This window comes from Pundamilia nyererei, unplaced genomic scaffold, assembly GCF_000239375.1.
Source record: "Pundamilia nyererei isolate P.nyererei 1_Seehausen unplaced genomic scaffold, PunNye1.0 scaffold00002, whole genome shotgun sequence".
In the NCBI taxonomy this organism is placed as follows: Eukaryota; Metazoa; Chordata; class Actinopteri; order Cichliformes; family Cichlidae; genus Pundamilia; species Pundamilia nyererei.
In genome coordinates, this window is record NW_005187403.1 from 1,623,392 (window position 1) to 1,647,866 (window position 24,475).

The window sequence follows — 24,475 nt, forward strand, 5'->3', positions numbered from 1 at the left end:
TTTGTTTGTTTGTTTGTTTGTTTGTTTGTTTGTTTGTTTGTTTGTTTGTTTAAAAAAAACTGGTATTCAATTACACCTCATACTCTACCTCTGCAAGAAAACATCAACATCAGGGCAATGGCTTTGAACTTGTGGTCAGTTAACGCTGCACTGTCCTAATGACTTTGTGGCAATTTAGACAAAGCAGTATCATTTAAACAAAGACAGTTTCATGTCTTTTACCTTCCACCTAACCATCTGCATATATGTACATCCAGATAAATATTTCTCAGCAGATGTTGTGCAGTAGTGTTGCATCTGACTCATGTTCTTTTAATATAGATCCTTATGGAAAGACTAAAGCAACTCAAAGAAAGATGTTAGCAAAGAAAATAAAGAAAAAGACAGGAGCACTGGGAACCTGGCTGTATGGTAAAGACAGAAGCAAATGAAAAAAAGCATATATTGAGTTGTAGGTGAGTCTGGGCACTAAGGAAGGAGAAACTAACGCGTATCGATTGGCTAGACAGCGAGATAGAGCCAGAAAGGATGTGCAGCAGGTCAGGGTGATTAAAGATTGAGATTGAAATGTGCTAGCAAGTATAAAAAGTGTGTTAAGAAGATGGCAGAAGTACTATGAAGAGCTTATGACTGAAGAAAATGAGAGAGAGAGAGACAAGTGGAGATGGAGTAAAGATGGTGAATCAGCAAGTGTGGAGGATTAATAAAAAGAAAGTGTGGTCAGCTATGACGAGGATGCGGAATGGAAAAGCTGTTGGTCCAGACGGGATACCTGAGAAGGTATGGAGATGAGAGAGAACAGTGGATCTTTTAACCAGTTTGTTTAACGCAATTCTGCAGAATAAGATGATGGAGAATAGAGAAAGTGACTATTACTAGAGGTTATTAAAAATGACCATATGTAACGCAATTTAATACAGAATCTTTTGCTGTGTTCAGGTACTACGGGCTGTCTGTGTGGTTCCCAGATGTCATCAAGCACCTTCAAGCTGACGAGTACGCCTCCAGAGTGAAGATTCATAACAATGAACGCATTGAAGACTTCACTTTCAACTTCACCCTGGAGAACCAGATCCACAGAAATGGGGTCTTTGTAAATGACAGGTACGCCAGGCTTGGTGCACAAACCGACTTCTATTTGAATACTTTCCAGTGATCTTCAGCTTTCTCAGACACCGATATCAAGAGTGGGAGAAATTATTAAAACTAGCTACAGGGTAACACATTGTGATCTAAACCTGTAAGCCTCTTTTAGCACAATGTTGAGTTTAAAGCTGCTTGTCCTGTTGTGGGATAGCAGTACTATTTGTCATTCCCACAAACAACACACCACTGCAGGTAATATAAATCTTTCCTCTTTCTCGTCTGCCACCAGGAAATTAAAAAGCTTATCTCTCTTCCTTATTCTTTCTTACGGTCTCTCTTCCACCCATATACACACATCTGGTCCTCCTCCTGGTTACAATTCTCACAAACAGAGCCGAGCGAAGACACATTGATATGCTGTTTTTGTTCTTTTTGCCTTCTCACTGGAGACCAGAGTGCATTTATTATAAGAGATTAAATCAAAAACAGTACCATGTACTGTGTATCGTGGTGTGAAATAGCACACATAGATAACTGACTGCTAAGGCCAGACATCCTGAAGGGAGGAGATGCTGGTGGTTTTCAAACTGTGGGACATATACCATTGGTGGAGAACAGATCCACTGTAGATGGGGTGCAGCTGACCATGGACAAATATGGAGTGGAACTGAACAGAATAAATATGTTTTTTGAAGATAAAATAAACAAAAAAAACCAGTTTCCTGATGCTGTCATGCTGACCAGTACTTCGATAAAATTCAAGTTGGATTATTTTTTTTATTTATTATTATTATTTTTCCTGTTCCTGAATGATTAAAAAAATGTGGAGAATGGAGGGTGAACTGAAGTGGGAAATTCCTGGTTCTGCTGGAGGACAGTGACCTTTTTTGTTTTTGTAATTTGGCCTCTTTTAGCACCACAGTGACTCTTAAATCAAACCAATACATCATGTGATTAAAGTGCTGGCTTTCAACTTTAATTTGAGGGGCTCAACAAAAGTATTGCATTAACTGTTGAATTGTTGTAGAATTACAGCTATTTGTATCCATAGTTCCCCAGTTTGAGACACTCAAACGGAAGTGGACAGTATTATTATTATATTAGTATTAGTATTAGTATTATAAAGAATATCATACATTCTGGTTTTAAGTGCTTTATTCGTTCAGTTACAGATGTCCTCAATGCCTAATTAATTCAGTAAAAAGTAAAAGGCCTTGTATCTCCAAAAATAAAAAAATGTTAGTAGAAATATTTCAAATTTCTGCTGAGGTTTTATATCAGGTTAAATCCAGCTATTCACTTCCATCTAGCAGCCTTTGTTACATCTAATTTCTAATATTCCATCTTAAGAAGTTTGAAATTGGACCGTTTGGTTTGCATTCAGCAATTCATCCCTGCCTTTGTTGTCTGTGCAGACACTGAAATAGTGACTCTGCATTTCCCTGGTTTGAAGGAAAATTATCTGCCATCACCCTAATTGTCAATCATGTGTGTTGCATATCGCTGTCAGTAGGTGCTTCTTTCTTGCAATAACTCCATCCTTGTCCACTTCCTATTTTTATTTTTATTTTTTAGGTTCATCAGTATGAGGTTTAAGGCAGTCACGTTCATCGACTCATCTTTTCTCAACTGCTACTTTGAAGATGTCTCCTCAGTAGGATCCCTTTTCAGGAACTGTACCTTTGTAGACTCCTTCTTTTACAACACAGGTAAACCACATCTGTAAAATGCACACTTATTCAGGGCACTTCTCTTCTGCCTTTCCAGAACAAAGGTACTTCTCTTCAACCCAGAAAATCCTATTTTGCTCTTGTTGCCTTATACATAAGTCTCACTCAGGCTCCCCGCCTCTGTCTGGCAGTTCATTATGGATCCAAACTTCTTGCTCAGAGAAGAAAGAATGGTTTTGAGCATTTTATACCTCTGCTTTATGCCTCTAAATTACTGCTTAACCTCTGTGCCCCCTGCACAGATTGCCTCTCTGAACTAACTGTGACTTTATTTAACAACAAAAAAGTGGGCCAAGCTGTGCTTGGGAGGACTGAAAATGGCAGTTTGTAACCACATGATGACTCCTGCAGAGATACATTTTCTTATGTGATTGTTCAGTCAGACAGTTATTTAGAAATATTTCTCTGTGCATGTGGATTTTTCTTTACTAAGGCGGTCTTGCTGATTACTGTTTTCTTTTTCAGGAACAAATTTAAAATTGCAGCAGCACCAAAAGTGTCAAACTGTACTGTTAATAAATCTAAGTTATGAAAGTGTAATCCAGTTATTTTAAGGCCGACAAAGAAACAAGTTGAACCAAAAGGCAAAGGCAGGAGAGGTGTTTTAAATGGTCTGAGAGAATTGGAGCTGAATCAGACCTTGAGGGAGCACATGGTAGAAAATCAGTCCCCTTCAGCACTCAGGAATGCGCTGAATATAGCAACAGCATGGGCATGTCGGGTTTGCCAGTAATGCTCCATGAGATGTGAAATCTTTTTGCAATTGGAAATGTGTCTCTAGAGAGCAGAATTTCACGTATTGTGTGTTTGAGAGATGCTCTTCTGCATACCTTGGATTTAACGAGTGATTATTTGAGTTACTCCCCCCTGCCTGTCACCTTGAGATCGTCTAGCCACTCTCCTCTGGCATCAACAAAGCGTTTCTGTCCAGAGAACTGCCACACAATGGATATTTTACTCAAACAGCATGAACCAGCATCGTAGTTGTTTATATTTGTGCTGTTGTCTGTCTTTTAGTCTTTAGTCCTTTATCCTGCAGAGAAGACAAAGAACTCTGGTAGTACTGCAGTACTTTGACTCTCTGTAGTAATGTTAAATGGACTGTGGTGTCATTTCCTATCCTGTCCAAGCAAACTTTTTAGGCAGTCAGTATTCTAATGATGCATAGCATCATAGCCATCAAGCTAAGTGCTGTTAGCTTTTTAGAGGACTGTATGTAAAGGGTTGTTCAGACAGGAAGAAGCTAGCAGTTATTTAGCAACTTATAAACACATCATGGAATGTCAATGAAATTCAAAAATTTGCAATTAGCAAATTACATTAGCAATGACAGGCAAATTAACTGTTAGCCACATAAACCAGGCAAATCCCAAATTATAGTTTTCTCAGCTAGCAGGCAAAACATGCTACAGTAAGGAGATAGTTAGTTTAAACTGGCATGACTGGAGTAAGAATGGCTTTGATCAAATGTGCCTATCAATACATCTGAATCTAACAAATAGCTAACATATTAATGAATGTCTTGTTTGTTACACTCATAATCTTCTTCTTTTTTTTAACTTTCTTGTGTTCTTGGGTCATTTTTATGTTTACCCTTTTTGTCAGCTAACATTTATCTGTCTGCTTCTTCACGTCTTGCATCTGGTCTTAGGATATACATTGTTCACTTTTTTCAATTAGTTGTATTTTATGTAGTTTTGAGCCCAAGAGTCATGATCAGATTTGAGATTAAAGCTCATTCTTGTCTCGATATAACAAAGAAAACACTTTGTGTTTTTTTGTGCTTTTGTGCTTTTGAACATACTCTTAGGTGTTGGTTTCCATGTTACAATGCATAATGTCTTGTCTGCCACTGTTCGAGTTAATAGCAAGTGGTAGTAGAAGGTGACAGTCAGATACAAACTTTTAATCCCGAGTCAACATGTAAAACCTTTCTTTTTATCTTCTACATTTACAGATATTGATGACACCAAGCTGACAAATTCAAGGGTGATCAACAGCTCTTTTCACCACAACAAGACAGGCTGTCAGATGACATTTGATGACGATTACAGTGCCTACTGGGTCTATTTTGTCAACTTCCTGGGAACGTTGGCTGTGCTTCCTGGAAACATTGTCTCTGCTCTCCTCATGGACAAAATAGGACGCCTAAGCATGTTAGGTAGGATTTCCTTTCGATGTGGGATATGAATAGCAATTTTTCCCCTTGTTGTTCTAGTGTCATGTGCAGTTGGCTTTTGTGCCTGCAGTGACCTCTAGTGACGTGAATGAAGTTATTTCAAGTTTAAGATGTAAAGCTCATGCTGTGCTCTGCAGGAGGTTCCATGGTGCTATCAGGCATCAGCTGCTTCTTCCTTTGGTTTGGCACCAGCGAGTCAATGATGATCTTCATGCTCTGTCTCTACAACGGCCTCAGTATCTCCGCCTGGAACTCCCTGGATGTGGTCACCACTGAACTATACCCAACAGACAGGAGGTGAGTGGTGCACTTACTGCATATACTAACTTAGAATACAGGAAATAGTGTGGCTCTGTGCTTTATCACTGAGCAAACCAATATTTGTGCAAAATTTTGTCTTGTCAGTTCCCCCATATGAAAGAAAGATAAAGAAGAACACGTCTTTATTATTTCTTGTTTTTCAAGACTTTTCAAGAACTAGTCTTGCAGAAGCCTAAGGCCAAGAAACATTACAACAACAAAACAAAAAATCGAGTTTTTCCTCATGCTTGGAAGTTTTGCTTTGATCTTTGAATAAAACTAAGCAGTGCTGTGCTATAGCACTGCTTCAAAGTTGGGAAGTTTTGGGAGTGATAAATAATTTAAAATTTACTTTGATAAGTAGCAACCTCAAACCTTTTATTAGTGAAACACTGAGGACATTCACAGCCAAAGTCTGACCCATTCACAGACTGTAATGTCACTTCACAGTACTGGGAGTTTTTTTTTTTTTGTCACGACAGTCGACTGTTTAATTCTAGACACAGGTTGGACATAAAGAAGTACAAATACTTTGTAATTTGTACTAAGTTGAATTTTCAGGCACCCTTATTTGAGCATTTATTTTTCTGACAACTTATCATTTGTACTCCCTACAGTTTAACATACAGTAAATACCTCTACTTTTTACTACTTAAATTTTCAAAACAGGTTCATTACTTTAGGTTGAACATATCAGAAGGGAGTTATTATTTCCCGTCACTGCAAAAACCAACTAATGTGAGCCTAAATGGAGAGCCCATACTCAAGACGAAACTTGCAAATCTACAAGATGCACCATGATGTGTGTCAGAAGTGTCTCTCAACTTTCCATCCCTTGAAATAGCCATGCTTTTCATAGAAGCCACATCAAGCTGCAAAGACCATATTTGGAGGTCAAGACGTTAGAAACAGCAAAGGCATAGGGAAGCTGGTCAGTTTTTGTTATAAAACACCCGGTGCAGAAATTGCATCAGAAACTGTGTTTCAGGGCTCATGTCAGTTTTTATTATGAACTATAGTAAAAAACATGCCAAGGCTTCTGTATCATCTACAGCTTTTTCTGGCTCTCTAAACTGGTGGCAATCAGGAGATTTGATTTTGTATTAGTAATCAAAAGTTCTTCTGGTGCCCTTGACTACAGCAAGAACTGAATAGAAATTAAATTTCTGCACATTTGGGATATTTGCAGCAGCATTTTTAAGAAAACATGGTGTTTCACATTGTTAAGAAACAAATGAGACATACTTATTGTACATTTGTAACCCTCTTCTCCTCTTTGTCTGTAGGGGCACAGGATTTGGCTTCTGTAATGCTATGTGTAAGCTGGCAGCGGTGCTGGGCAACCTGATCTTTGGCTCTCTGGTTGGCATCACCAAGGCCATTCCCATTCTGCTGGCATCATCCGTGTTGGTTGGCGGCGGGCTAGTGGGGCTCCGACTGCCAGACACACGTGCCAATGTCCTCATGTAAACCTCACCACAGAACAGTATGTTGTTTACCAGGTATTTTCTCAGTTTACTGAATAGCAACATATTTACAGAAAGTGATTTGTGAAAATATTTTTGAAATGCGCTTTGCAGTTTGTTTTTTATTTACTTTTTTTCCATAAAATATGCAGAATATGTTCACAAACTCAGATTCATGATGAGTTTTATTATTCTGTTATTTCTGAGAGAAATACCTGGTAAATTAGGATAATGAAATGCAGTTTTGCAGAGCAGTAGGTGTACAGAGGAGCTTCATTTAGAATATCAAATGTTATGCCAGTGGCTTTTTACCAGAGCTATTGGCATTCTTGCAGGAATTTGGAGGAAAAAAAAGCTTTTCAGAAGCAAGCTAAATTTATCAGCGGTGATTAAAGTCTTTATAACAGCAGCTCATTGCAGCTCAGCACTACAGTGGGCGGTTTCACACATGCAGCCCACAAATGCATGTGCCAAAGCTGCAAAAGGCTTGGGTTTCTAGTAACCTTCCCCTTCCGAGTTCCAATCAGTTGTATGCTGATTAAAGGAAATGTGTGACGTTTTTGTTTACATGTGCATTTGAAGCCACCAGCAGCAGCTCAGGGTTGCCAACTGTCAAGCTTTTGGCATGAGACACTTGCTTTGAGGCTCTACCTTGTGTGGCTCATGCTGGTCAATAATTTGCTTGCCCTTAGTCAGCAAAAGGACACACAGTCCAAAATAACTGAAGACCTTTCATGCACAATGACTGCACAAAATGCTGAGCACAGGAGTTCAGTTTATTGCTTTCAGCTGTTTATAGGAGTCTTCCCACTGACTTTTTGCTTAAATTTGTAAATGTTATATAACCGAAGGATCCATATGAGCATGAACATTCATGAACATGACACACAAGTGATAAAGATCTGTCAGCATATTATCTTCTACTTTTTTCCAGACAGGTAATGTCACACACAGTCACAGTTTTCATGCTGCAGTTTAATTACTTGTTTAGCCTTCTCTATTATAGCCATTAGGACATTTTTAATTTACTGTGTGTACAAGTCTCATCTGTTTTCTAAAGTTTTTATTTTTATTTGTTTATTTATTGTAGATATTGTCCACAGTTGCTTTCTGTAGCAGTAATCTTTTTCATGTATCAATGCGTGACTTAGCTACATATAGGAGCTGTTACCCTCTTGTAAAGGGTTGAGTTTATAAAGATATAAAATTAAATTGTGAGCATAACTGAGTTCAGCTTATTTATGTAAGCCTCCAAAATAGTCCCCATTTATTTATTGGCCCCTTGGGATATTATTTGCTCATATCTCATGCTATAGTCATTACAGTAACTATGACCAGTAACAATGAAAACACTTTTAATGGTATAAGGTACAGTTATCATTGGACATGGTTAGGATCTTCAGTGTTCATTCTAAAATCATTAAATTTCATAAATAAACCTAAAGCAAATTTGTGATCAACATATAGCACCAGGATGGGGAAAGAGGTATTGTTTTGAGTCAAAACTTGAAAGTTGGCAATGTTGGCTTGCTTAAAAATTATTTATTAAGTGTTTATAATTAGACAGGCTGTTTTATTATTTATTTATTAATTTATGTCTCATTCATTGCTTTACCAATGTGCTTTTCTGTTTTTTGGGTGGCGATTTACTGTGTTTGAACTTTGCTCCTACAATTTTCACTCCATTGATAAAATAGGTTGATGATACTTAAGCCTTTTGCTGCAATTTGCAAAAATGACAAGGCCATAAAAATCAATAATGATATACATAGTAGTTTAGTCCAAACTGGCAACTTCAGCAGCTACATTTCTAAAGTGAAAAGAAGTTTACATTTTCTGCTTTTTACAGTAAGAGACTTTTTTGGGCCTGGAATCCTTTTGTCTGAATGCTTCCTCTCTGCATCTCTCGTGTTGGTATTGTTTAGTTCACTATGAAGGGCTTTGCTCTTTCTTTTAATTTCATCTGCCAAAAAGAATTTATACTGTAGGAAACTTCTGTTGGTATCAAATTATGTTTAGAGTCTTTTTCCCCTCTCTATCTGTCTCATTGTCCTGGTTTCTTCATAGTGTCACTTTGTCTGTCTTTTCACTCTGTTCCTGCCTTGCTGCTGCTCCGCCTGAAACTCAAAGGCCTTTCTCAGATGTTGTGCCTCTCTTACCGTCAAGCCCACCTCTCCTTCCAAACCTTGCTGGAAGCTTTGCTGCTCTATCTTGCTTTTTTCATTCCTATCTCTTGCAGTGAGCACACCTGTGTGTGTGTGTGTATTTCTCTCTCTCTCTCTGTATGTACAGCTGTGATCAGAAGGTTGCATACACTCGTCATGGCCACGAATATCATGGTGAATTTGGGCTTTTAATGATTTCTTTGAATGGTTCTTTTTTCAGGTTGGAATGATTGTACCGCACACATCTTTATTTACTTTAAAAATAAGAATTGGCTACACGAGGTGAATTTATTTTATTGTCAAATCCACACAGATTTATATACACCCCTGAAATTGGTTAAATGACTGTTAACAATTTATAACTCAATCAACCACTTTAGTAACCATCAACAAGCTTCTGGCATAATTCTAGTTGGACATTTGACCACTGTTCTTAGCAGAAGTGTCAGGGTTCATCTAAATTGGTTAGTTGGGAAGGCCATTTCAGAAGAATAATGTTAGCAAGCTTAAACTGTTCCAAAACCAGCTCTGATGTGTGTTTGGGGTCATTATGTTGTTGGAACACCTAGTTGTCCCCCAGTTTTAACCACCTAGCTATTGATCTCAGCTGTAGTTGAAGAATTTTGAGGTAATCTCTCTTTTTTATTATTTCATCCACCGCACACTCTATCAGTACACTGGCAGTAAAACCACCCCTGAGGATTATGATGCCACCACCATGCTTGCCATTTGGTACAGTGTTCTTAGGTTTGAAAGCCTCATGTTTACTGCTCCAAACATACCTCTTGTCATTGTGGCAAAACAGCTCAGTCTTTGTCTCATCTGACCATAAAACTTTCAAGCTTGAAGGTGTCAGTTTTGGTTCAGGGGTTTTCTTTCTTGGTCCAAAACCTCTCAGGCCATGGTGATATAAAACTGGCTTCAATGTGGACAGTGATGCCAGTGTTCCAGCAGTTTTGATTTCAGACTTCCTGAACATTCTAACTTATTTCTTAACCACAGAAGCTTGTTCATGGCTAACAAAGGCCTCTAGTCGAGGTATAACTTGCTAAAAAACATTTGACCAAATATCCAAAACAAATTCAAACTTGTGCGCCCAATTTTTGTGTTTTAAAGGACTAAAGAATTGTATGCTGCACAATTATTACATCCTGGAAAAAAAAAGGACAGTTCAGAGAACTCATTAAAAGCCCACAAGATGACACTGATGCCTGTGATGACTATATAGAACTTTTTGACTATGACTGTAAGTTTATTGCATGTATATCTAGACTAACACTATGTGGACAGATATTTTTTTCTAATTTTTTTCTTAAACCAAGGAACTGAGGTTTTTAAATTTTGATTTATATCATGAATTGAAACTAAAAGCCATGTGTAAAAGGCCAAGTCACTCAAATTCTAAAAAAACAAGAAAACAAAACAAAAAAAACAAAAACATGGTAAGATTGCAAATTCAATTTGTTTGTGATGCTCACTTATTTAAGATTTTAAAGGCTCTTTAGCCTTTGCAGCCTTGCACTATCATGCTGGCTAAGCTAGCATGTGCGTTTCCTGTGCTAGCATAAATATTTTGTAGTGCAGTGCAGACAAGGGTGGTGTCTTTTGGAGGTGAATGTCATAAAAGACAAAAATAACCATCTAGCTAATTAAAGATATGGAGAAAAATTAATGAACTGCTTTATTAAGTAGGATATATCCTCTGGGGAACATGAACAATGAGATATTTCAGTCTGGACCAAAGAAGTCGCTTTGATCCAAAGTGGACCAACCTTGGGCCTAACTTTGGTTCACCTTTGGTCATCCCAAAATCAAGCACTGGGGGGAGTCAACAGTAAAGTTTATCCTGAAATGCTAGTTATTTTTGAATAATCCATGGAAGTCGGATTCAACAGTATTTCTTTCCTAATTTGCAAAGGAAACACATGTTATATATTTGGAAATATTTACAAATCACACTTTTCAGCACTGTGAGCACCACAAACAAAACTAAAGTGACCTCAGAGAGGGATATCTAATAAAATAAATAAAAAAGTTATTTGTAGAACATTATTTTTTGTGACTTATATGCTTGAACAACCTCCTGCTTTAGTGCTAATGAGTTGATGTTAACACACATTAGGTCATTTGTAAAACATAAACTTGTAGTTTGTTCTGCATTAGTTCCATCATACAAAAAATCATTGGAATTTCATAATTTTTGTCAGCTTTGGTGATACTGTTATTGAATGTTATATTATGTTTCTCACATATATCTTAGTTTTGGTAGTAAAGGACCTATTATTGACCAATCATTTCCTTTTTCTACCAATATAAATGGACTGCAGCTGTTTCAAGATATGAATCTGCTTTCCTGTGTTTGATGCTTTATCTCTGTCTGTCCTCGGCCTTGCCTTGTGGCTTCTCCTTCGCTCTTCCACTTGTGCTGAACAAACTTGTTATACTGTACATCACAGTTTCCAGACTGAAACCCTGCATGTTTGTTAAGTCCCTCTGTTTTGTGTGCTATATGCCATTTTGGTGTCTTTGCTGTTCCTCTGTGGAGGTTAACAGATGTGATTCCCGGGTTAAAGGTGAATGTATCATTCTCGTGTGTTGTCAGGTTTGTTGTGGACAGGTGTTCCTTAAACTGAATTGTTCTTCTGCGTCATTGTGAAGGGGCATGCTAGTGATGAGATGATTGTATTTACTACAAACTGACCTCCAGCAGGGGTTGTCAGATCTGTTTTTCGGGTGATTTCGAGTTAGATTAGTCATTATTGTCACTGGAGCAGGAATTAAAGTGCCACCATTGAGACTTTCAGATTTGAAAAGCTCTGCTGTCAAACTACATGTGCAGGTGTGTGTGTAAAGATAAAAATCTGACCTTGACATGATTTATTTTGATAAGGCTGATAAAAAGCTCTAGTGAATACAGTGTAAAGGTGGATTCCTCTGGTATCTACATATTGAATAAAGAGTTTCATTTGAGCAGCTGTTGAACTTTCATTTTTACCAGCAGATGGTGCCATTCATACTAAATTTACCAAAACATGCAACTCTCTCTGCCTGCCCTTATTCAAAGACACAGTCAAAGAATCTTTAATAAAGAATAAAGATTAATCTCAGTAAACTATCTTATCATTAATGTCAATTACAGCCAGAAGTGAGTCATAGACAAAATTTTAACATAGTGCTTTCTTTTTTTTACTACCCCAGTGTGACGTGACGGACGGACAGTAGACTTTTCTACTCCTCAGGGTCACTTTACTCTACATCCTGTCAAAGGCTGGTTAGGAAATACCAAGTCAGTGGTAGAGAGCAGAGAGAAGTAGAGTAGTTTAATAACTGATGATATCTTTGAAAAGTTCACAGGAAAGCCGGAGATACAGAAATGTATAGAATATAGTTATATACTACTGTAAAAGTTCAAAAAGGTTATGAAATCTTTTTTTTAAGTATAGATGTATAGTATTCTTACTTGACACATTTATTAATTATATTTATTATTTAATTTAAAAAATAATATACATCCTTTCATCTTCTATGTACATCCATATACTATATACATATACAAATTGACATAAAAACACACAGCTATGTTTTAGCTAAAGCCCATCATGAAATTAACTTCCAGTTCAAATCTTCAGGGTAGTTACACAACAGAGGATTGTAGGGAAATTACTGTAAACACTGTAGAGAGAAAAATGAAATTCAGGGAACATGAACATATGTATATGCATTTTACTCTAATGAATTGTTTATGGAGATTACAGTAGCTTTACTAAAATACTATTATAATAGCAACCAAATGGCAGACACTAAAACTCATATTTTATGTATCATTGCACTGCATCTTTTCAAATAACTTGTGAATTACAATAAGCATAAAATGACCCTACATGCTGTAAATCTTGCTGCCACTACTGTCATTAAACAGGAAAATGTATTATGTACGTATACATTTCTTTTCTTTTTTCTTTTACACTTTCAAGTTTCTTATTGTTTTCTAGTTTTTAAATATAGGAGTTACGTTTTGTGTGTGGGTGTCACAAAAACAGAACTTTTATAATAAAACAACAATTATGACTCATAGAATAAGGTTAATACAACAATGATGAAATCCATTTATAGTTTTAAATGAAAAATCATGTGCTTTTGATCTCTCTTTGGATTCCTGCCAAGGAGAACATTTCTCTCATTATCATCCACAAAAATAAGAAGTATGATCACTTACTTTTTAACACTGTTAAACAGGTTTCTATTAGAAAGATATGCTCAGCGTCTTGCCTTTGAAAGACATGAAGTAAAGCCTGGAGCTTGCAGATTTGGACATGAGAAGAAAAAGGAAAGGATCCAGACAGGCATGGACACAGCACAAACACACTGCCACATTAAAGTACATATACAGGGTTTCCGTTCCATTCACAAACAGTTGGACGTAATGGACAAAGTGTAGGACTCCAGAGGGTATAAAGCACACCAGAAAGATACTAAACACCAGTGAGCTGGCCTTGATGTACATTCTCCAGTCAAAGTGTGATCTTGTTAACTCGTTGATGATTCGGGTAAAACACACAATTGTAACCACAAGTGGAACCATAAGAAATAAGATGATAAGAATCAGGTGATAGTAGAGTAGAAACATGTGAGAGCTGTGATCCAGGGGCAACACATCATGGCAGGTTGTGCGGTTGAGCTGAGGGAGCCAGTAGCTCTGCTGGACAATGAGCTCTGGGATGATGGCAACACCAAACACCCCCCACAGAGCCAGGCTCACCCAGGCAGCGCACATTCTCTTGGGCATACTTTTGTACAGGAACGGGTACACTACAGCAAGGTAGCGCTTGATGCTGATGCAAGCCAGCGTCATGGCCGAGCAGTAGAGATTGCCGTAGAAACATGCCGTAACAACTCGACAAGCAGTCTCTCCGAGAACCCAGTGGTTTCCATGGAAATGGTAGTGAGCCTTAAAGAAGAGGGAGAGGAGGAGGAAGAGGTCGGAGACAGCCAGGCTGCAGTAGAGGATGGCAGAAGACACCTTTCGGATTTTAGTCACTAGCAAACACAAGATACTGACGTTGGCTGGAATCCCAACTGTAACCACCAACATGTAAATAATGGGAATGACTCGGGTGCTCAGAGAACCACCGAGGTACCGTACTGTGCTGTTGTTGAGCAAGTTCAGAGCTGGAGAGGAATAATTTAGAAAGGAAGCCTGAGTCCCATTTACACAGGGCTGATTGTTAATGACTGGGGCCCCTTTAAATGTTCTGGGCATGGGAAAAACAACCTCAGAGCTGTTTTTCTGCTCCCTCCGTGTCTTTTGTCCTGCAAAAAACAAAAAACAAAAACAAAAAAACAATACAAAAATGAAAGTTACTGCAGGTCATTCAAAATGTAAATGAATTTCAAATATATTTGTACCAACATAGATTTCAAATATACTGGCTCAAAGTATCTATACAATGTGCTAGGTATTTAGATATTTAGTTTCATCTGTAGCCAAATGCTCTCAAAACACTTTCATCTAACTTAAATTCCACGAACAAATAATGATTAGGAAACTCAGAAAACACAAAAAAAATCCTCTCACTGAAATAGCTGGAGAATATGATGTCAAGATATTGAAATATTAACTATTCAAAGTATATATATGTATAATAAATAATTCAGGGTCATGAATCTGCTTCAAATCCTGTTTCAGCCAGTTTTTACCAAACAGTCATTCTACCCGGCAACCCTCAGCAACACCGCCAGATGTTTTAGATTATCTCTCAAGTCCATGAAACTGTTACTTAAAGCTGTTGTTGAATTTTGACAAGCTTCTCCTACCTTTTTTCTGCTGTGTACTGCTTATACAGAGGACAAAAACGAAGAAAACCTGGAGTAGTTTCCCCATATTTTTCTTCTTGTTGATCGGCTCCCAGCTTAAGAGTCACTAGCAAGCGTCTTCTTTGTTTGTTATCACTGCTTTTCCCTGTCACCCCAGTCTGCTTCGCTCAGTTAGCTCTGTGGGAGGAACTTGAAAGCCGACCCTTGTAAGAAAAAAAAAAAAATCACACGTTCACCCAACACAGTATCAAAACAAAATATCTTTGCTTTCGTTTTGAATATGAAGGACAATGGTTTTCACTCCCCTACTCTGTCTTGTCTGAAAACTATTTTATTGTTGCTGTATCTTTGCCAAAACAAATACTGACCCACTTTTTACCTGATATCTCAGTACTTTACTCAGAACTTTCTGCGCAGTTTTTCCCGTGTGTATTGTGTATCATTTTCACTGTCTTAAATAGAAATGTTCAAATATACATTTTCACACAGTTCTCCTAGTGCTGCAAGTTATATGATGCCTAAGTTTGGAGCTATGAAGAGAGGTAACACACAGAAAAAGGAAAAACTGGTGAGTCAAGGAAATGCCTGTGTGAAGATGATAAGCCTGCCTCAACACGAGCAGCTTTGTCTTCCCTTCCTTTTCTGCAGCTATTTGTGTACAGGTACGCTCACTAAAAACATTACTCATTTTGGTTCAGAAACCTTTAAGAAGGTTTCTGTTACTGCAGTTTAAGTTCTGTGTTTTTGGCATGTTATTTACATTTCACTTTTACATTTACAGGAAACTTAATATGCTTGAAAGTGATCAGGGTAAGACAGATCAGGACACATGCTGGTGGAAGGATTGTTGGAGTATTTTCTCTGCTTTTATCAAAGAATAATTTATTATTGTAGACATCCAGCTGATCACAGATGTGACCCGGGCCTTGTTTTCGGCGTATATTTTTATCAGAGGGAAGAAGTAACATCAGTATCAGGGTCTGTTGTGCCCCAGCAGTGACCTCAACTTCCTGTTGTGACGTCAAACTCCAAATGTCACAGATGACTCAAACTGAGACAACCAAATGTTCCCCACTGTAGTCAACTTAATGGAAACTTTAGAATGTTCTTTTCAACCTTGAGGAGGACTAACAGGTTATGTTTAATCTATGTTTCAGTGAAAGTCGGAGACCATCCTCCACTAATTACATTTCTTTACATTAGAACTGAAGAAGCTTCTCGGATGAGAGGTGAAACGTCTTCAAGTAACTTAAAGAAGTCCAGACGCTTTTCCTTGCAAGCTCCTTTGACTACGATGACCTGGATGACTGAGAACCTTCACAGACATTTCTTTACATTTTTTTCCTCTTCTCCTGTCCGGCAGTGTGTCAGTCAGAATTGTTATCTGAAAGGCCAAAAAAGGCCCAACAGATTTACTTTCCCAAGTGGATCATTATGATATTTTGCATAATGTTCCACTTGATAGTCATAGTTTATTAGAATTTTATTAGGATTTTTTATTTTGAATTATTATAGTTACAACAGACAACACTAGGGGATGGGAAAAAAGAAGAAAGAGAAGTTGGGAAGGAATTTAACAGAAGGAGAGGGAGAGAAAAATAGAGGAGAAGAAGAGGGATAGAGACAGAAAGGGAGACAACCGACATATGCATAAATAATAGTAAAGAATAAATAATAACAGTAAAGAATAAATGATAACTGTTACTGAAAAGCACACAGTACTAATAACACAAGATATTTTTAGAAGCAGCAGCCGACCAACATAATGTATGTCTGTGACCCTCGATGTCTACAGGCTGTTTTAAAATTGAGAAGTGGGCACCAGCACCAGTGGTGATGCTGAATGAACAGACCCCCCCTCTGGACACCATGCCCACCCCCAAGGACCTAAATGCATGTGTAATGAGTGTCATGAGGCACAAGTGGCCGTGAGGGGACAGAAGAGAAATACTTCCTCAAGTCATTACAAGTCATTTGCGACCAGTTAAATATCACCCATTTTGTCTACCACGAACAGTGGTGACGTAGGCAGAAATCGCTTTTTTCATAGTCATACTAAGCATGATCCCCCGCCTTCTTTTCTTAAAAGTGGTGCAAGTGGTATGCCTAAAATAACTGCATCTTTCCTGTGTCGTCGCATTGTGTTACTTTCTGTTTCTATTTTCTAATGACAAACAGTTTAAGTTTAAAACTTCCAGAAAAGAACTAACAAAGAATTTATAACCTTCATGTATTTGCGCCAAATCATAACAGCACCCTTGAAGGCTCAAATAATGAAGAGAATAGTAAACATGAAGCTACACAATACATGCCCACCTACTCGTATTGGGCTGTTAAAAGGAATAATTTCAAAGACTAATAACTTGATTAACCAATTATTGAAAGTCCTTTAGATTTGTTATAAAAATGTAGTTGTGTATTAGTATGACTTGATTTTAAGTCACTTTGTTCACACAAACCCTCAGACTACTCATTTTTTAAGTAAGACGGATATCACAACATCAAAATTTATGCGGATTTATATGATTTGTTTGTGGTCAAACAAATCATGGTAATATCTATAAAATGCCATTATAAATAAACTTAAATTTTACATGTACTAAAGTACTGCAGTAGAGTTAAAGAATATATTTGGTGAATGATAAATAAAAAATTTAGCCACCAGGGGGCAATGGTTACAATGCAGCTTACTGAAATTAAGTATAAAAAATAAATTACTTGTGCTGTTGTTTCTATGTAGAGGGGCGTGGTTCTGTAACAAGGAATAAATGACCTAATAATAAACAGATAAATATTTTCTGTATAAACCTGCAATGTAACGTCTATTTGGACATGATTTTATTTTTCTGACTGCTTATTTCTCAAACATAACGCCAGAAATTAATACTTAAAATAAACATACTATTTATATGTACTAACATATAGAAAGTTCTATATGTCTACACAGTGAACCAACAATAAAGTCACAAAGTATTCACCAAACGGTGCAACTCATATGAGCTTGTTCAAACCTCAGCACACAAAGTAGTAAACTGTCCGATGACGCAAATATAAACAACAGTGACCACGTGGAAAGTTGCACCAAACTATGCTATCACGAAAACAGTATGAATTTATTTACTGATTGTCTGCACGCACACATTCTGGACAAAATATATGAACCCCCCCCCAACTAACACTTTAGCTCTACAGCAGGGGTAGGGCCTCGAGTGCCGGTGTCCTGGAGGTTTTAGATGTGTCCATGATCCATCACAGCTGATTTAAAGGGCTAAATGACTCCTCAGCATTTCTTGAAGTTCTCCAGAGGCCTGGTAATGAACTAATCATTTGATTCAGGTGTGTTAACCCAGGGTGCGATCTAAAACCTGGAGGACACCGGCACTTGAGGCCTGGAGTTGCCTATGTTATGGCATCAGTTATTAGCAATTAATTAAATGAGCTTTAGTGATTTAGCATCATGACAATTTCGTCTTGCTAACCACCTCGGTCGACATTTGCGATGCAGAGAAGATGGAGTTTGAAAAAAAAAAAGTTAATAATAATAATAATAAAAATAAATAAATAAATAAATAATAATAATAATAATAATAATAATATGATCATGTCTAGTCTAATAAAACAGGCATGTTGATCAGGTGCACGCTCACAGCACTTTCAGATTAACTATGGAAATTAAATATGGAAATTACTTAATAAGTAATTTTATATAATATAATATAATATAATATAATATTACGATTTCATTATTAATAATATAATATTACCTAATAATAATAAGCTTGCCTGAGCTGTTTTGCAGCTTTCATTTTCATTTTTCATTCATATATTTATTGCCCCCATGCATGTTGACAGCATGTAATACCCAGCCTTTTAATTCATCTGATTTTTCTATTAATATTGTAATACACTCTTTGAAAATTCAAGATGTAGGCCTGTTTTTCTGATTTTTTTTTATATGTACATTGTCCTCACAGGACACCCACAACAAAGGTGTGATTTCTAGAATATAATACTGTAGGTTAAACAACAATTTATTTGTATCGTTAGCATATTAAGAGCTGGGAATAGGATTTCTGTACTACGACCCAGGTACACCACAGTCAGGATTACTGACCTGCTTCTAGATTAGGCTTGTGTTTTCAACTTGGTCATCATTTAATCTTTTCCTCTCCAGGTTTAGTTTAAAGGTGTAGAGCTGCTCCTTTTCAGCTGTTATACTTTTGTTCCCCCAAACAGCTTTTGTGACTCCCACAACTTTTTCTCCTAAACACAATTTATAGACCAACATGTAGAAAGATTATGCTTTTTCACATAATTTAATGTACAAATTTTAAACTGTGAGCCTCACGCAACATCAGAAGTGTTCATCAGGAAGGCCTTTAGTATTATAGACTCAGAAAATAAACATCATGTGCTAGTTATAGAGCCAAAGTAAGCAAGAGGAAATTTAAGTGTGCTGATTTTTGCCTGCAAAATAAGTGTGTTATCTTAACATCTAATCACACAGCAGTGTTTATTGTGTGTACAACTGAGACTACAGTTCACATGGTTTCACACAGTGGCATTCCATCCTAATAATGTTCCTCCAGGATCAACATTGCAGCTAACCCTTCATGTCATTGTGATTTCATAGCTTTAGAATGTGGAGGGAAAAGAAGAAAATGCCACAAAAACTCTTTTCTGGAATAAACGTTTCAGATATTTTCTTTATTATTTATGCAACAAAACAAGTATATTATCAAGTTAGGTTTACTCTTAGCAAGATTTAGGTCACTCATGTTGATTGATTTGTGATAGTTTTTAATAGCAATAGATAACTTCTTGGCTAATCACATCATGCATCATGGATGTGCTGCTGAGAAATCTGTAGCAACGGCATAATGCTTTCATGTCAATATAGGCAAAATTGTTGAGGAATGTTTTCAGCAACTTGCAGAACATATTACATGAAGAATTAAAGGCGTTCTGGAGGCAAAATGGTGTCAATTTCAGTACTAGTAAGCTGTTCTTAATAAATTGGCCTGTTAGTGCTTTCTTTTTTTAATATCCAATTGTATATGTGTCTCACACACATAAACTAAACAAAGATAAAATCAGGTTCAGGTAAACTGCAAGTTTTAAATGAATAGAATAGGTATTTTTGATTTCTCTTTGGATAGCAACCAAGGAGAATCGTTTTCCTCATGATTGGCTACAAAAATAAAAAGTCATAATTACTTATTGCTAACCCTTAGTCTACGTGTTACGTGTTAACAAGACACTGCTCAGTGTCTTTCTCTTGAAAGTTTTAAAATGAAACCTAGACTGTGCAGCCTTGGACATGAAAAGGAAAAGGAAGGGATCCAGACAGGCATGGACACAGCACAAACACACTGCCACATTAAAGTACACATACAAAGTTTCTGTTCCATCCACAAACAGTTGAACATAATGGACAAAGTGTAGGACTCCAGGGGGGACAAAGCACACCAGGAAGATACTAAACACCAGTGTGCTTGCTTTGATGTACGTCACCCAGTCAAAATGTGACCTTGTGAGCTTGTTGATGATTCGGGCAAAACACACAGCTATAACAACCAGAGGCACCACAAGAAAAAAGATGATAAGAATCAGGTGATAGTAGAGCAGAAACATGTGAGAGCTGTGATCCAGGGGCAACACATCATGGCAGGTTGTGCGGTTGAGGTGAGGGAGCCAGTAGCTCTGCTGGACGATGAGCTCTGGGATGATGGCGACACCAAACACCCCCCACAGAGCCAGGCTCACCCAGGCAGCGCACATTCTCTTGGGCATACTTTTGTACAGGAACGGGTACACCACAGCAAGGTGGCGTTCGATGCTGATGCAAGCCAGCGCCGTAGCCGAGCAGTAGAGATTGCCGTAGAAACATGCCGTAACAACTCGACAAGCAGTCTCTCCGAGAACCCAGTGGTTTCCATGGAAATGGTAGTGAGCCTTAAAGAAGAGGGAGAGGAGGAGGAAGAGGTCGGAGACAGCCAGGCTGCAGTAGAGGATGGCAGAAGACACCTTTCGGATTTTAGTCACTAGCAAACACAAGATACTGACGTTGGCTGGAATCCCAACTGTAACCACCAACGTGTAAATAATGGGAATGACTCGGGTGCTCAGAGAACCACCGAGGTACCGTACTGTGCTGTTGTTGAGCAAGTTCAGAGCTGGAGAGGAATAAGTTAGAAAGGAAGCCTGAGTCCCATTTACGAAGGGCTGGATGTTAATGACTGGGGCCCCTTTAAATGTTCTGAGCATGGGAAAAACAACCTCAGAGCTGTTTTTCTGCTCCCTCCGTGTCTTTTGTCCTGCAAAAAACAAAAAACAAAAAAAACAATACAAAAATGAAAGTTACATTCAAAATGTAAATGTATTTCAAATATATTTGTACCAACATATGTACTGATATATTTTGTTAATAGAAAACCGTTTTCAGTGCCACGCTTGTTTTTTCTGCGCTTGAAAAATCAAAGATGAATATGCATGACAGAAAATACGGGAAGTTTTCAAACTGACGGAGCTGCACAAGGCAATGTTTGGCTAACTATTCAAAACCATTCTATAATAAACCATTCAATGGCAAAATCATGTATTTTTATCTGAATAATGAAACTGTGGCAGTTTAATTATCAGATTAACTGTCAATTTCCATGAAAAAACACTTAAATCTGCTCTTAAATTTTTATAAAATTCTCTTACCTTTTTTCAGCTGTGTACTGCTTATGCAGAGAGCAAAAACAAGTAAAACAAGTATCTTCCCCATATTTTGTTCCTCTCTCCCTCAAATAGAAATGTACAAATCTACATTTCTACACATTCCTTCCAGTCGTGCAATTGTTTCAGCAATGCAATGCCAGTCTTCAGACTCACAACATGCAGAGGTGATATCAACATCCTTTTACTCAAAATATCTCAAACTGCAGAGATGATATCAACATCCTTTTACTCAAAATATCTCAAACTGAGACCAATATCAGGAAGCCAAAACATTAACTTGTTCCTTCCATATGATAAGAGCTGTGCTTAACATATGTTTCAGTAACAGTCAGAGATATCTGAAAGAAATGTGTGACTGAAAGTATCCATCCATCCTCTTGTGCTCATCCTTGTCAGAGCTACAGGGGGCTGGAGCCCATAATATGTCAGATATGACACATTTATCTGATATGACAAAACAAAAAAGGACAAAAGGTTTATTTACAGCAAACTAATAATCATGACATATTAATATTTATGCAAAGGAATTTCATGATAAAGTTTATCTATACATGACCTGGTGTTACCAGTTGTTCATGGTCTTATTCTTAATTTACCTTCAACGATTTTCATGAAAAGTACTTTTTACAAATTGGCCATTGCAGTGAATCAAACATAACGTTACAATAAACACATATTACAGTGCTGTGTAGAGGATTCAAGCTCTTTCTTAACATATTTCTTCCAATAGCCAGACTACCTTGTAAATATTTTAAAATTATCTTAATTGATAGTTCTCCAGAGTTTCTTTGGGCGCTGGCTGCTTCTTCACTCATTCCAACTTATAAAAGGAAATGGAGTCCTCTGTACTTGACACTAGGGACAGAATATTGCTTAGGTGCTTGAAATTTTATATAATGGATTATCTCATCCTCTACACAGCTGACAGCTATAACAATAACAGCTGGTTATAAGCTTACATCATGCTGGGAACGTGTTAGTGTTCCCGCATGATGAGGTAAAGAAGGGGGAAGGAGTGAAGGAGATGGAGGTCTGGGCTGTTAAGCTTAGGCTGCTCTTCCCACAATTTGGCCCATGGATAAGAGGAAGAAAATGGATGGATGAATGGCCAGGATGTTGAAACTCCCAGAATGGTCGTACTGTAATTTATTTAGTTTTCTTTAACTAGTGTTATAAGAAAACCTTGCATTTTTTAAGGATGTAATGATGCTGGTTAATTAAGTATAAACATACATGTGTATGTTATATGTAGGGCTATGCTGTATATTTGGCAGACAGAGTTGTCAGAATGGGAAAAGGCAGTAACTGACTGTAATCCATGTAGGAATGTTTTCACATTGTGTACTGTAGCATTCTTGTATGAGGATGGCTTACATCCCTTTAAGGGTTGAAGCTGAAGTACCAAGCCCATTTTTAAAATGTAAGGAGTAGAAAGTACAGATATTTGTGTTAACATGTAGGGGGTAAACATAAAAAAAATTTGAGAAAAAGAAGTACTCAAGTAAAGTACAGATACCCCCAAATTCTAAGTATAACACATTTGTACATTATTACTTCTCAACTCTGACCCTATGGACGCTGAAAGTTAATTAATCGTAGAATTAGCAGCAATCAAGCCAGCTTGCTAAATTGAGAGCTTATCTTTTATACTTGGCTCTCTCTTCACCACGGTGGACCAGCACAGCATCTGCATCACTGCAGCCATGCCCCCAATCCATCTCTCAGTCTCTTGCTCCGTCTCCCCTCATCAGTGACCTTTCATTATTTTTTCTACCAGTAGGTGTACTAGTTTTTAAAGATTTTCTAGAGAATGGACTGCAGACTCTGTGTCTGGTGTAATAAAACAAACAGCACAAAAAAAAAAAAAAAAACCAGACAGAGATGCACTTGGCAACATCTGGAAGAAGTAACTATTGTTCTTCCCGATGTTGCCATCCTGTGGTGGATGTTTGAAACGTTAGGTAAATGTACCTTACAACCATAAATTAAGAACATTCAAAAGACAGTAACAAAGAACATGTTTAATGGCACCCTAACATCCCAAGAGAAAACTTTAGTCAAACTCCATTATTAAATTAAGTTTGTGTTTTAACCACCCACCTACATCATTAAGCGGTAATTTCACATTCCTATCTGTAGTGCAAAAGAGTTCTTGGGTATGTTGTATGCTGTCTAAATCTGGTTTTTGGGCTGGCTAAAACAATATCCATATTTAGATGGGTTCTAGTCAGCTGTACGCAAACAAAATTATTCTGTGTCTGCGCTGCTGTTTCATTAAAATACCTTGTCTGCTGTGTCCAGTGGGGTCAGATGGAATATATTATATATATTTTATACCTCAGAAATTAGTACCCCCAACCCAACACATGCACACTCTTACTTCAGCACCCTCAACTTCAAGTACCTTCCCATGGCTCTGACGTCCAGGGATTTTTAGCAATATAACACCTTTCACCTATTTCTGCAAAGGTTAAAATTTCCAGTAATACAGAATATATAAAAGTCTATCTGCACTCTTCTACATAACAGTAGAAGAGAAGCTACTACTACTACTAGTACTAGTAGTAGTAGTATCCCTTGTTTACAAGGGGTTACCACAGTGGGTAGTTTTGCATATTTTATTTATCAAATTTTTACACCAGATGTTAAAAAGGTGCAAACTACTACACTATCATACAGCAGGTGTCATTTAAATCTTGTAAGCCCAATACTCCGCTGCCATGGAATTCTGTGTACTGTCACTAGAGGGCAAGGTGAGGGGAAAATGTGCTGTTCACAGTCATGTGCCAAAACTGTATTGTGTATTTTTTGGGGGGGAAAGTGCTTGCTAACTTCCTCTTTAGTTACTTGGTTAGTAAAAGTGTGGTATGATACAGCCAAAGAATTTTAAAAAAAACAGGAACACTTTCAAACACTGAATATACTAAAATAAATCAGTACTCCAGGCTATTTCCTTTGACATCAGCACTTTTGTCTGATCAAGGTCAACCTAGGAAATTAATTATTGTC

General features: G+C 37.5%; 3 protein-coding genes across 4 annotated transcripts in view; 1 reads left to right on the forward strand and 2 right to left on the reverse strand.

Annotated features, from left to right (window-relative positions):
- LOC102207442 (synaptic vesicle glycoprotein 2C-like) overlaps positions 1 to 11,881 on the forward strand; it is a 64,490-nt gene extending 52,609 nt beyond the window's left edge. For both annotated transcript variants that reach the window (XM_005720091.2, XM_005720090.1), the window contains exons 9-13: positions 940 to 1,104; positions 2,662 to 2,795; positions 4,774 to 4,977; positions 5,133 to 5,292; positions 6,582 to 11,881. In XM_005720091.2, coding sequence (XP_005720148.1) covers positions 940 to 1,104; positions 2,662 to 2,795; positions 4,774 to 4,977; positions 5,133 to 5,292; positions 6,582 to 6,765 — 847 coding nt within the window. In that variant the 3' untranslated portion in view covers positions 6,766 to 11,881. The remainder of the gene's footprint in view (positions 1 to 939; positions 1,105 to 2,661; positions 2,796 to 4,773; positions 4,978 to 5,132; positions 5,293 to 6,581) is intronic.
- A 1,058-nt stretch (positions 11,882 to 12,939) lies between these two features.
- LOC102207905 (proteinase-activated receptor 3-like) lies at positions 12,940 to 14,902 on the reverse strand. The gene is made up of 2 exons (XM_005720092.1): positions 14,741 to 14,902; positions 12,940 to 14,236 (listed from the first exon to the last, which is right to left on the reverse strand). Exons 1-2 carry the CDS (start codon positions 14,805 to 14,807, stop codon positions 13,170 to 13,172), a joined length of 1,134 nt encoding a protein of 377 aa, XP_005720149.1. The 5' UTR covers positions 14,808 to 14,902; the 3' UTR covers positions 12,940 to 13,169.
- Positions 14,903 to 19,975: 5,073 nt separating this feature from the next.
- Positions 19,976 to 20,992, reverse strand: LOC102214642 (proteinase-activated receptor 3-like; the record flags this gene model as incomplete). Its single annotated transcript, XM_005720511.1, has 1 exon — positions 19,976 to 20,992. A coding segment is annotated over one exon (1,017 nt), but the record flags the coding sequence as incomplete, so codon positions are not given.
- Positions 20,993 to 24,475: the final 3,483 nt, after the last annotated feature.